Genomic DNA, 13,515 nt, shown 5'->3' with positions numbered 1-13,515 from the left:
CTTTCATGCTTTTTCAGTAAAGGCATTAAATAGGTGTACTAAACAGAGAAAAGGTGGGATTATTGTGCTAGAAAACACTGAAAACTCAAACTTCCAGAATTTCCAAGTAAAATAATAACAAAAGACGGTCTCTCAACACCCCCATGCCCTGAAGCCCCAAACTTAAATGATTGTTTTCCATAATAAAGTGCTAGAGTACATTCTTAACAGATCTGATTATCTTAAGGGAATAAGAAAGTTTTTTTGTAGTGGTATTAGGTCAACCATTTAAGAAGGATACTAAAACTATCCTGTGAGATTTTTGTTGGTTTTGTCTTATGAAATATTGTATATGGAATGTTTTGAGAACATTCCAATGCTCAGAAATAAAAAAAATGACAGCTCATTTTTTCCTGTGGGGTATTTTTCACCAAGAGCAGAAATGTGGAAACTGATGCTTCTAGATTGCTCTTTTTTTTGTACATATCTTTATTAGAGGGGAAAAATAAATATTTCTCTACATGCAAACATCTCTTTGAGCCTATGGACTTGTTTCCTGCTTTCCTCTGATGAAAAGAATCCTATCTTTTCTTGGATTTAAATGCATTAAATAATTTTGTATCATTATTATTTCCATGCATTTTAACAGGAAATTCAGAGGGAAACCTGATTTCTTTCAATATATATGGACAGCACTTTAAAGGAAGTAGTTAAGCAGGCACCCCATTGTGCATAAGCATAGGAGTTCAGCTAGAACAGTGAATTTTCCTTGTTTTACTGGTTTCTGTCACAGACTTATGATTCTTTGAAGGGTTTATTTGTTTTCTGTGTTTTTTAAAAGCAGCTCTTAAAACTACTGATTGAACTGTACAATTAGATATTTTTTTCCTTTAGATCTCAGTTAATTAAACTTAAATTGTTTAATTATGCTGAGTGCTTGCCAACATTTTGGTTAATGTATTGTTGCCACTTAAGACTATTACAGTGATTATAGTGGGGTTTTTTTCTTTTATTGTGGGAGTTTATTTTCTATGTGGAAATATTTTGAATGCTCAGATGCTTCAAACAGGCCTTAAAATATTGAAGATGCTGACCTTTGTATATTATTTTGTAGTCCTAGTTTTAGCTAGAGTATATCAGTGTAAGTATTTCCTCAAAGTACTTTCAATGAATGTGTCATTTTAAAATGTTCCAAATTAAGATCTGTTGCTTGTATTACATAATTCCTCTGCCAGAATTACTGCAGAAAGTAAAATGAAATTCTTCCACTCGTTTTGTCATTTGCTTCTACTTTTGTATGCTCTTCAGTTTCTCTCCTGGTTTGTTTTTCCTGATTGGTTTTCATGAAATTTCTTTTGAGAAAAGAGGTATTAGCTTCTGAAATATATATCCCATCAGTCTAGTTCTTGTGGAGAGATCTGCCCGTAGTGAAATTGTGTGCTGCCTGGACATCTTTGCCAGTTTTTCAGAGTGAAATTTGTAGTGTAGTGCCTAGCTCTCATGGTATGTGGTGATTGGTAATTTGTATTGAGCTTGTTAGTTGAAAATTTTATGGGGTCCTCTGGTTGTGCTGTGTAGCTGATTATGCTATTTAGTAAATAATGTAGATGACTTATTGTAGAAGTTGCTTTAATCATCATATTCTTGTTGACTAGTAGAGCACTGGTGGATTATTCTATTTTCCTGCCTTCCCAATGGATTCGCATTTAAACGTGATAATGTTGCCTGCCAACTGGTTCTTAAGGAAGGGCAGCAGAATGTTGACACCAATTTTTTTTTCATAATGACATCTAATACTAAACTACTAAATACAACTATACATTGTTGTATAATACGAGTGTACTAATACGAGTGTGGTAACGAAAAAGTAGAAGAAACAGTGAAAACTTTTTGTCTGGGAGACAGACACTCCATGAGTAATGCTTGCAAGAACAAGAACTGAAGCAATTGCCAGATGGCTCAGCAGAATCCTCTCCTTCCATGAAAGCTTTGCGTCATATGCCCAAGATATACAAGGGCATACAGGGCTGTGAATATCAGCAACAGCCATAATTTTCACAATGCTCAAAAGGAGCTGAACCTTAGAATGACAAAATAAGCAGTGTAAGTGCACTGCAAGAAATTCCAGCTGTATCAGGGGAAAGATTGGAAGAATCTGTCCCAAACAGATGAAGACCAGATAGGTGACTCAAGAAAAATAAGTGGTGTTGGAGGAAGCATGAGTTAAAGTGCAGCAGTCAAACATCTGGAGACAGTGAGAATTAGATATAATTTTTCTCTCTTATTCCTCATGGCTTGATGATGCTTTGATTAAATACTTTCCTATAGAGTTAAAGGAAAACTGTCTAGTCCTTAGATGAAGAAAATATTGGAGGAAAGCAAAACCAAAGAAAAACAAGAATAGAAGGAAGATGACAAAACACTGAAAAACTGTGCAAGGAGAGGCAAATGGAAGTACACTGTAGACCTATTTATGGATTTTGGAACAATAGGAAACCACAGAGCCATTTGCCAAACTGCTACAGAAGTTTCCAAATTAGAACCATACTAGTCAAAATCAAGAATGGAAAAATTATTACAGTGGCAATGGAACAGGAAAAATAGGTCTGTCACACTAAAATAAGATTTTACCTGAACATAATACGTGGCTCCAGAAAGCATTGAAATGTAGCTCTGCTTTTAATTTGCTACAGAATTATCTCTTGGTCGTAAGTGTTCAATGTAGTGACTCATAGTTATTTCTCAGTAATAAAGAGGATGCCTTTCCAATTGGCTGGTGCATTTGTTAGCAAAAGTGAGTGCCAGGAATTAAGTGATGGTAATTTTTGGTATCAGAACTAGGAACTAATAAAAATACTTCCTTTTGCCTGCTGTGTTGTCTGAGTTGATATTGGATCTTGAACCTCTGGCCTACAGAGCTTTCTATATGGGCTTTAACTCACAGAAAAAAGAAATCTAGAAACGGCCTTATTAGAAATGCATGAGTTTGGGAGTTGAATAGAGGAGAATGATTACTTTATGGTTCTACTTTCAAACTATGAGGACTCTTGATTTGGAGTAAGGGGAAGGAACATGAAGGCAGGAAAGGCCTTGTGTTAATCTTAACTTTTAGGTTTGACTTGGCAGTGGGATGCAATCAGAAGCATGAAATTTTTGCATGCTGGCTTTGCCTGATGTTCTGTACAAATGTTCCTTACAAAATCTCTTGAGAAATAATGTGCAGTTTTTATTTTACAGATATGAGTTGCCAGGAATCCATGGATTAAATTTTGTTCTGAAGAATTCCCTTGGTGGTGGTGGTATAGCATCCCTAAGAAGTGACCCACAGGCATGTATCAAAGCAATGATTTTAATGTAGTTATCTTTTTTAAGTCTCTTTATAACTAGTTTTTGGGGTGGAACTGTAAGCTTTAGGGGTTGACTCTAGTTCCTTTTAATTTCCTGTTAAGAGACATTACCTATTTATTTTTTTTAAGGTTTGAAAACAACATAGGGAAGTTGAAAGTTGATTTAGAATATGTGGTGAAAAAAATGTGTACGAGAAACTATTGAAATAGTTCTCAAATCATTTATTCTCAGATGTGCTACCTGAGTTTTTAAATGCGCCACTAATGACAAACTAAATTAGTTTGTCAAAAAGGCTGTCATGTCTTGAAAAATGCAGATTTACTAGACAGCTTTGATTATTTCCTAGTATTTATACAGGAACCATGCACCGTACAACAACTCCTAACTTATCCTATGCCTTCTGTAGTTAAAATACTGATAAATAATATAAATATGAAAAACAGATGGATAGGAGTTCTTTTGTGTTGATGACATTATGTGAACCTGAAAGTAACACCTTCTGAGTACAGTTTGAGTATTAAATATTTGAAACCTCTAATCCTGAAGATGAGATCCTTTAATGTGGCAGTGCTATGGCTACAGCACAGCTACCATAGGCTCAGAAATGCTTATGTGTACAAATGATCTCAGCATAGATTGCTCACAAAATAAGGTGATGCTATATATGAATTGGATAGTAGAACTGAACCCCAAATATGTATTTTAGCACTAGGTACCAAATAAACTGAAGAAACTGTTCCATCTGTTCGTGTTTAGATGCTTGAAAACTCAACTGTATAGTTTTCCTTACTTAATTGTACTGATTCACAAGTGAGAAAGACAAATAAATTGAAAAGGTAAATATAACTTGGGATATAACGTACATTCTTAGGCTTAAATACATATATATATGTGTATGTGCGTATAGAAGGAAATACTAAAAAACAACTTCCAAAACATACTGAATTTTCACTGATTACAGGAAAAATACTGTATTGAACCACTTCTAAAAAACTTAATTTAGAAAGGTGGTATATTTAGATAGTAAAATGACATGTTGGTTTGGTTCTTTTTCTTACAGGGTAAAGCACTTGGACAGATGCTGTTGGATTTCCAGATTAAAAATGTTCCTGATTTAAAATCACTGATAGAGTAACAGGTGTTTAATATATATGCTTTTAACACTGAGTGGTATAAAAACATGTTATAAACAAGAACTGGCTTCTTGAGTGAGATTTTTTTAAAGTCAAAGAGTAGAAATTTGTGACAGTTATCTCTCAGAGGCTTAGCTGTATGGCACAGATTAGCATATGTTTTGAGTAATACCAGACTAATAGCTTTGTCTGTGACTGATAACTTTTCCTATCTAGATAATACATTGGATGAAGAATTAATTTATTTCCTGAAAAACAGAATTAATCAAATTGCAACATAACATTTAATTATAAGACAAGATAATCTTTATCCCCAGATGAAAATTACCTCCTGCTCAGTCCATCTCTCTTTTCCTTTTCACAGTCTTTATTTGAAAATTGAATGGACTACTGTCCTGTCAGCCGTGTTTGTCCTGTGCATAGAGTGAGGCTGGGTAACCTGCTGTGCATTGCTGTGAAGTCAGCACTGTCTGGTACTGGGGAACAGCTTTCTCTGTTAGGCAATAAAGAAAAGTAATAATTGGTACTGTTATACAGTGACTGGTTGTAAATGCTGACCTTTGGTGGTGATCCACCAAACTTCCAGCACTTTGTCTGATTAATGACAGACTTCATTATTACATTTTCCAATATCTCTTACTAATCAGTCCCTCGGTTGAAAGCACTGACTAGTAGTGAATCGCCAATCTTGATGTGGTAATAAATTTGAACGTGAGGAAAGGGGAGTCTGCCTGCTCGCTTCTCCTTGGGATGGTGCAATCCTGGTAGGGAGTAAGGGGGGTCCGAATAGTGCAGTCCTGGCAGGGTAGAAGGGGGGGGCCAGGTGGTGGAGCAATACCTGGTTTTGTTTCAGGGCTGTTAAGTCCTCATTTTGTGCAGCAGTCATGCCTGGATTAAGTTCATTTGACTGTTGTTTGCGTTGCCCTTCCCACAGAAAAGTCTGTCTTCTGCTGTGAAAGGAATACCATGTTGAATGCAGTGTACTCTGTCTCTCTTCTGACTCCCAATTATCACCTGCCCATCTTCCTGCACCATATGGCTAGTACATTCAAATTAGGATACTTCTAAACTTCACCTGATTTAGAAGAGACTCAAAAATCTGTATTATACTTCTGGGACAATATCAAGGTGGAAGTTCTGATTACTGTATTTTCTCTGCTGAAGCCATAAAAATATTACTCTGCATGTTCAGCCATTTTATAATCAGAAGTTAATCTTTCTGCTTTTTGGGGGGAGATTGTATTGTTTAATGCTAACGAAATGAGACATTACTAATACCAGACAAAACTATAAAAGTAAGTATTTTCTTAATTGTCACCTAAACTATCTGTTAGTTGTTCCTAAATCTCCGTCTGTGCTATCACTGTTACTGATTTCCTAGCCTCCTGCTTGCTAAGGAGGACTAGGCAATGAATCGTTCCCACCTTTTCTGTAGTTTTGTTCATTTGAATTGAAGGTATCATAAGTGTATGCTTTATCCATCTAAACACATTATCCTCTGAGCGAGTCATAAGTACTATCCATGTTTACAGCATGATTCAGTCAGGTTGTAAAAAATGAGTCACTACTTCATTGCAGAAAAATATCCAAGTTAATAACTTCAAAGGAAAAACGGCATGCAGGTTTTATTATGTTTACAGTCACTGTTTGTTAGAAAACTCTTGTCAATAATTTGGAAGCCTATTAAGAGGAAATTAAAAAAAAAGTGATAGGCCTCAGTAACAAACCTACAAGGATAAAAAGACTACAGTAACTATTCACTTAATATGCTGCTTAAGTGACTCTGGAAATGTGTATGCAATAAGTTTCTGAATAAAAGTGAATATTTATAAAGTATAAATTTGTTTTAGTCATTTATCTTCTACAGGAAGAGAGTGATACTTAGCTCAAAGGTTCTTTGTTTTAGATTGTTTCACTTGCCTGCAATTTCATGCATTGTCTTGCCGGTTTCCTTCTTTGTTCAGATTTTGTCTGTTCTGTCCCTTAGTCTTTGTTAAATACAAAAACTAGAAAGGTAAATGATACTGTTTTCTAGAGACCTGGTTACTTATAGCTCTACAATGGAAGCTGTAATTTGCTGAAAAGAATGGTACAGTGTTCAAATGGATTGGATATGGGAATACAAAGGCGTTATTTTTTATCTCTGGAATAGCCCTTTTGGATGCTGTGAAACCATCTTTCACAAACATGTTTTCTGTCCATTCCTTCTTTCAGTACACCAGCTTAAACCAAGTGGTATTGCTTTTCAGATCATTTTCTTGCAAATTATATCCTCCAAAAATCTCTATCCAAACATTTTATTCTCCTTTAATGCCTTAACGTGTTTTGAATTCATGAAACTGTACTTCTTTCAGCTGTCCCAAAAGACATGAAAGCTGCATTTGTTTCTTAATCTACAGTAAAACTTGAGTAATGGAGAAATGTTTGGTAAAATGTCAAATGGTGACCATGTTTGCAACCAGCATTGGTTTAACTTAAGTCGGCTAAAAAATTCATTTTGCCTGCTTGTTAAACCAGGTCTGTTCTTCATATAAGCAAGAACTTAACCTTTCCAGTTGCCTGCCTTTCCTGCTTTTTCCCTACTGTGTTAGCTGTGAGGGCACGATGGAAATAGTAATGCCGAGTGCATAAAATAAGGTTCCTTGTAATGCAGGAGTTTCAGTGTAATGGAAACTGGCTCACACTTCTTACCTAAGAAGTTTTTGTGCTGTGGTTCATCTGCACTAATGAACAAAGGCTGCATTCTCTTACCTCTTGCAGCTTTCTTACTGAATCTCACCCTAACTCTTGAAACTAAAGCATGGGTTTTATCATTAAATTGTTCCATAGCAGTTAACAGTCCAAACAAATACTTTCTCAGTGGTATTTTTTTGTTTATATTTAATATTCCGAAGTGGTTTTTTCCACTTAAATTTGTGTATTATAGGTACAAAAGCTATTATTCAAAGGTCACCCAAGAGGATGTGCTAGTGTTTGATGCACAATGTATGTTTTTAGTTTTGCCATCTCCCATTGAGCCATTTTTCCACTAAAATAAATGTTTTTTTCCTACTTCAGAGCAAAGGAAAAATAACGGTAAGTATATCTTTTAAATTTCAGTTTACATCGTGGAAATTTGGCAGTAATAGGAGTGTAGCCCCTTGGGTTTGAAAGGAGAAAATGTTGGATTGCAAGTTGCTTTGCAAGAATCTGGTTTAATTCAGAAATTACTTCTGTATGCTTTGCACACAGTAATGCTCACAACAGTTGCAAGGTAGTGGCAAAGCATTATGTGGATGGATTTCACTTGCTGCAACCCATTCCACAGACCTGTCTGCTCTGTAATGCCTTTTGGGCTTTTTCATTGGGGTTTCCAGGCTTGGGACTGAGCGAGGGGTTGGGGGGGGGAGGGAGAGAGGAGACTTAGTGCCTTAAGTACTAGGAAATTACACTGCATAAATGTAACACCTTTCACCCTAAAACTTTGAAACCTTCCTGTGCAGGAAGACTTTGAGTCTTCTTGTGGCAGTTCCTCTTCTTCGATTTCATCCTGGTTTCCTTTACAGATTTACCTGAAATGGACCCTGGTGATTTTGGGATTTAAAGCTAACTAGCGTGAAGAAAGCAAACAAAGGATGCCTCCAAGAGAAAGATCCTATTGGAAAATGTCTGTATCTGCCAGGGAGTTTAGTTGAATTTCTCTACCTTCTTTCGGCAGGGGAAAGAATTCTGAACTGTAGGACTGAAGCATCTCTAGCGCCTATTTCAACAAAGACCATCCAGACGCTCCCTAGACAGCTTTGGGGAAGGGGAGAGGGGGAATCTTGAGATGGCAGCACAGGGCAGAAATAGTGCACATCCTCCCAGGAGGGAGACAGGAACCTTTCTGTGCCCAGACATTCTGTGGAATGTTTGAGAACCTTCTGTGGTACACTGCTCCAGCTCTGGACCAGCTGCTGTGACTATCACCAACAGGTGAGACCCTTCATCAGGATGAGGCATTTTTTCTTTTCCTCTGTCCCTTAAAAATAATGCACTAGTTAAAAATGAGTAGTTTCCCCCTCCTCCCTCTGTTTTTATTTACTAGTAGCAAACCTTCCAAATATATTTAAACATCTGAATTTGCAAGTACACTGGTTTAATTTATATAATTGTGTGTGGCTTGTGGCTAATCCACAGGGTTCCTGCCAGCATCATAAGCCACATCTATAAGGTATTTTCTCTTTTGTAAGTGAAGTCGGGGGCTTGAGAAGGGTAAGCCTCTGTTGCATAAAAATTTGGCTGAGACTCTCCAGACAAAATCCCAAATGCCTGATCACTCTGTTAAGTAGTGCTGGGGCTCTGGCCTGTAATCAGTAATGGAACAAGAGGTTATGGTGGGCCTCCCTTTTTGCAGATGAAGCAAGGTGAGGATTATCTTCAGTTTCCCAGGAAGCTGCTCTCTGCTTCAAGCAGGAGGAAACTGGAAAGCACCAGCCATCATTTTTGTTGACAAGCAGTGAGGTAACCCACTCCCCTGAAATATTTTCTTCACCAAGGAAGTGAAAAACTTGGGTTGGGTCATTGATAAGCTTCAGCTTTCCTGGGCATAAGATCCTGAACCTTGGTTCAGTATCTGTGGAGGTAGAAGGCTCTTGCCTGATGAGTACTTTGCATTTGCTTTGCCTTCCTAGTCATACCAGAGCCATTTGCTAATTGAAAGAAAAAGGAATGGTGAACATTTTTCTCTTTTTTTTGTGGTGTGACCAAAGGGGTTCTACAGCTCGAGGGTGGTCTAGGGATCTCATTAGTGATCCACAGGCTCTCGGATTTAAAGTGACTGAGGAGAGAAAAATAACCTACTGTTCAAAGGCAGTTTTCCTGTGGAGAGCCGCCAAGCTGTTGCACACCAGCAGTTCTCGCTTCCCTGTTTCCTACTTGGCATCTCGTGTTTGCGATGTTTTCCTGAGTTTAAGGGAGGATGCTCCAACAAACTTCTCCAGCATTCTCACACGCATATCCCTCACTCCTGCGCCCGCTCTGCGCTTCTCAGGGAGGCGAAAGCTCCCCCCTGCAGCCGGAGCGGCAGCGCCGGGGCAGGAGCGCCTGCGACACGAACAAAGGTCCCGGCGGCGGGGACTCGGGGAGAGGCTGCAACCACGGCGGCGGGGGGGGCGGCCCCCTCCCCTGCCACTCTCCGGGCCCTGTCATCTTCCAGGTAAGATGAATGCCTGTCCCATCCATCATCCCGCCGTCCCCGAGGGGGCGGGAACGCGCTGGCTACTGAAAGTTCCGAGCCTCGTCCGGGGCGGCATTGTTGACCTGACAGGGCTGCTCTTTTGTGGGCTCCGTTGCCAGGATTTGGCCATTTGCATAACGGATTAGCATGAAACTGAGCGGACGGGAATGCCGCTCCGCCGATTCACACTCTTTCTTAGCTGGCGGACCCTTCGGGCAAGTTAATTTATAAATGTGACTTCCCGCTCTCCCTCGGAGACCTGTTTTCTTTCCAGGAAGAAAGGCGCTCCGCTTCCCTCTCCCGCCCCCCTGTGAGCACCGTGCCAGCCCGCCCGCCCCGATCCCACCCGGGTGCCGCTTGGACCCCGTGGCTGCCGGGGCGGCCCCCGGAGCCCTTGGGGTCGGTCCCACGGGCGGGGGAAGGTGAACGAAGCGACTGCGGCCCCGGGCGGGGCTCTCTGTTCCCTGCTCTCCCCAGGGCGGGAGAAGGGCTTCGCACGCACTTTTCCTTGCACTTCCACCTGGGCAGCGCCGAGGGAAGGCGGGGCGGGAGCTGAGGGTGGCTCTCGACCCCGGAGTGCGGGCTGTGGGCACTGTGGCGTCGCCGCGGCCAGGCCGGGGGACAGCGGGTCGGCTCGGGGGCCCACTGCGCTCCCCAATAAAGCCCGGCCGGTCCGGGGCGGGCGGTCCCCGCACGCCGCTCACCCGGTGGGCCGGTCCCGGTGCCTGCCCCGCCCCACCAGGAGCCTAGAAAAGTGGAGCCGGGCGCCGAGGGCTTTGCCAGCTGACCATGAAGAACCCGGTGCAGCAGGCAGCCTCGCTGCTGCTGGAGAAGCTGATGATGCTCCTCGTCCACCACGTCCGGCCCTTGCTCGCGAGCTCCGGCGGGGAGACAACGCCACCGCCCCCCGGCGACTACGACACCAGCTGCTTCAAGCGGGGCGACCTTCTGGAGGTGCCCCGCACCCTCTTCATTCACTTCGGCATCTACCTGGGCGAGAACCGCGTCGCCCACTTGATGCCCGACATCCTGCCCTCCTTCACCGACGACCTCCGGCAGATCCAGCAGGTGGTGACCAACAAGCGGCTTATCCTGGGCGTCATTGCCAGGACGGCCAGCGTCCGCGTGGACACGGTGGAGGACTTCGCCTACGGCGGCAGCATCCTGGTCAACCACATGGACCGGCTCTTCGAGGACCAGGTGCTGGGCAGCGAGGAGGCGGCGCGCCGGGCGGAGAAGCTGATGGGCACCACGGCCTACAGCCTGCTCTGGAACAACTGCGAGCACTTCGTCACCTACTGCCGATATGGAGCCCCCGTCAGCTTTCAGACCGACAAGGTACGGCCTGGCCCGCGGGGCGGCCGGGACAGGCGGGGGGCGGTGCTGCCCTTCCTGCCGTTCCCCGAAACTGGGTCAGCCGCGGCCCCGGGGCGGGGGTTCCCCGCCCGGAGCTGACGCCGCTGTGCCCGCGGCCGGCAGTGCCGCCGGCGCGGAGCTGCCCAGGACGGTGCGGAGCCGGGCCCCCGCCGCCTTCGAGCGGGGAGGAGAGCGAAGCTGAATTCGTAGTTCGATTAGTACTCTCCTAAAATGCTCCGAAGCTACTGGCTTCAGCCCGAGCAGCCGCAGGCAGTACCGGGACTGATGCTGGGGGTGATGCGGTGCCAGCCCCTGTGCTGGGCTCCCGAGAGCCCGTGTGAGAGTTGAGAGAGCAGCCGCTGGTCTGTCCCGAGGGAGTGGGCATCGCCAGCTCTCCAGCCAAAGCTTTCCTCTTCAACTCTCATCTTTTGCCTTTTTTTTTTTTTTTCCAGTTCTGTGAGACTGTGAAGATGATTATTCGGGACCAGAGGAGTGTGCTCGCTTCAGTGCTTGTGGGACTAGCGTCAATAGTCTGCCTAGGTTTGGCACCCTCCACCACGCTCCCCACTATCTTTATTCCCTTCTTTCTGTGGATGGCTGGCTAACAGCCTTCCTGGAGGCATGCAACTGGCATCTGTATATAGGATGTATACTACTGTATTTATGAAAGCACAGATTACTCATCGACGTCGTGTAAAGTTTCTTAACCTTGTGCACCATTTTAAAATACAACTCTATCTAGAACACAGTGCACAAGGCATAGCTTACTGTGTAAGCCAAGTAACAGATTTCCTGAAAATCTTGGTATATTTTAACACACCTTTAAATCATGAAAAAAGTAGGGTTGCAATGCAGTTCTGTTCCTTGTCTTTAGCCATAAGTGATTCTGACTACATCCTTCGGATGCTTCAATTTCTTAGCTGCATACCTGGGAGCCATAACTATTAACAAAAATGGATGATGGAGTTCCACAAAGTGATGGAAATGGGAAACAAGCTGCTTACCTCTTTCTTTTATAAATATAGTATATATTCAGAAATTACTGTATCCATTCTTAAAATACTCTTTAGTGGAAATGCAAGTAAGTATACTGACTCTTTCTGATAGCAAAGAAGGAAAACCAACCCCTGTGCTGCAGGAGCACATCTGGCTAGATGGGCTAAAGTAATTTACCTTCTGGGAAATGTTCACAAATCTGTCAATTGTATTAATTGTGTAAATGCTTGCTACAGTATTGAAAAACTTTTTAATTGGGTTAGTGGTAAGGAAAGATGGCAACTCCTTGCCAATTTCCTTGCTACTGATAGTGGCTAGTATGGCTAATATAAATGGCGACAGAGGGATTTAGGAGATACAGGAAGAAACTATCTTGCCATATGACAGCTAGTGACTTACAGATGTTGGACATTTCCAGTGTTCCAGAAAACATGGCAGGGAGGAGGAGGACAGACACCAATTTCATTCCTGCCTTCCCTCAGCAATAGAACCTGTGTGAGTGCCATAAAGTATCGGGGATTAATGGAGCAGTTTCTGTGGTGGCTATATTGTGATTTTGTATATTGCCTTAAAACAAGATCCTTCTCAGTAAAAGATAACGTCTTTCTATACTCGTTTCTTGTAAGTATTCACTTGCAAGCCAACAGTTGGTGCTAAAAATGTTTCATCTTCAATGTTGTGGCCTTTTGGTTTATCAAGAATGTGTAAAGTTGGATTTGAAATCAAGTTCATGTAGCCAATTATTTAAATGCTAAAAACCTTTGCTATTGTTTTTTCTTAGCAAGGTCTTTTATGTATGCAGAGAAATTGTTCAGCTCCTGGAATGTCTTGTGTGCATACATGCACTTACTTGTTCACACACTGTGCTTGCCTTCCTTTCTAGTCAAGAGCCAATACGACAGTGTCTTGACCAAGGACTGAACTTCAGATATACTTGTTTCCCTAAGTGGTGTGCACTCTCCTGTTATCAGCTCTGTTACTGAAATGGTCACTTCCCAAATTTTTACAGAGACTCATTTTAACTCTGCTATATATAAACCCCCTCCTCCTTCACCTAGACCTTACAGATGCTTGAAGATTATATTTCTGAACTGTGAGTCTACTTGGCTACTCTCTAATCATTGTCTTCTGGCTGCTTCACTATAACCGACAAAGAATGTAAAGACTGGGGTGAAATTCCAGCTCGTAGGAAACAGCACCATGACTGCTGCTGCCATCAACTGAGAGGGGATTTCAGTCCAGCTTTCAGTACACGTTCAATCTGCAGCCCAGCTCCAAGCAGCTGGATATCAATTACTGCTGGATCCTTGTAAGCAACTTCTGTTCTGCTTTCAAAGATTACAATGCTCAGTGTAACTGTTTCTGGTAAACTTTTGAAATTAAGGTGTTTTTTAATTAACAGGAATTACTTTTTCATAGTATGCATTAGTGATATTTACATAAACTCTAGTTTGTTGGTGTTTTTTTACTTGCTGTGCATAAGGTATGAACTGTAGTCATTACTGT

General features: G+C 42.1%; 2 protein-coding genes across 2 annotated transcripts in view; both read left to right on the top strand.

Annotated features, from left to right (window-relative positions):
• Nucleotides 1-6,296, top strand: part of LOC113964525 — a 63,861-nt gene extending 57,565 nt beyond the window's left edge. Inside the window, exons 19-20 of the mRNA XM_027676871.1 lie at nt 3,217-3,307; nt 4,388-6,296. Of these exons, the coding sequence (XP_027532672.1) occupies nt 3,217-3,307; nt 4,388-4,462 (166 nt within the window). The 3' untranslated portion in view covers nt 4,463-6,296. The remainder of the gene's footprint in view (nt 1-3,216; nt 3,308-4,387) is intronic.
• A 4,089-nt stretch (nt 6,297-10,385) lies between these two features.
• On the top strand, nt 10,386-12,955 carry LRAT (lecithin retinol acyltransferase). Its single transcript, XM_027676875.1, has 2 exons — nt 10,386-10,995; nt 11,466-12,955. The coding sequence occupies exons 1-2, from the start codon at nt 10,447-10,449 to the stop codon at nt 11,616-11,618; spliced, it is 702 nt and encodes a 233-aa protein (XP_027532676.1). The 5' UTR covers nt 10,386-10,446; the 3' UTR covers nt 11,619-12,955.
• Nucleotides 12,956-13,515: the final 560 nt, after the last annotated feature.

Source organism: Neopelma chrysocephalum, unplaced genomic scaffold (assembly GCF_003984885.1).
Source record: "Neopelma chrysocephalum unplaced genomic scaffold, ASM398488v2 Primary Assembly neopelma1_42b, whole genome shotgun sequence".
NCBI classification, from domain to species: Eukaryota; Metazoa; Chordata; class Aves; order Passeriformes; family Pipridae; genus Neopelma; species Neopelma chrysocephalum.
This window is presented reverse-complemented; position numbering and strand designations above follow the sequence as displayed.

Coding starts and splice junctions, on each gene's coding strand:
- LRAT (XM_027676875.1), top strand. CDS start 10,447: ATGAAGAACCCGGTGCAGCAGGCAGCCTCGCTGCTGCTGGAGAAGCTG. Junction 10,996..11,465: donor TCAGCTTTCAGACCGACAAG/GTACGGCCTGGC, acceptor TTTTTTTTCCAG/TTCTGTGAGACTGTGAAGAT.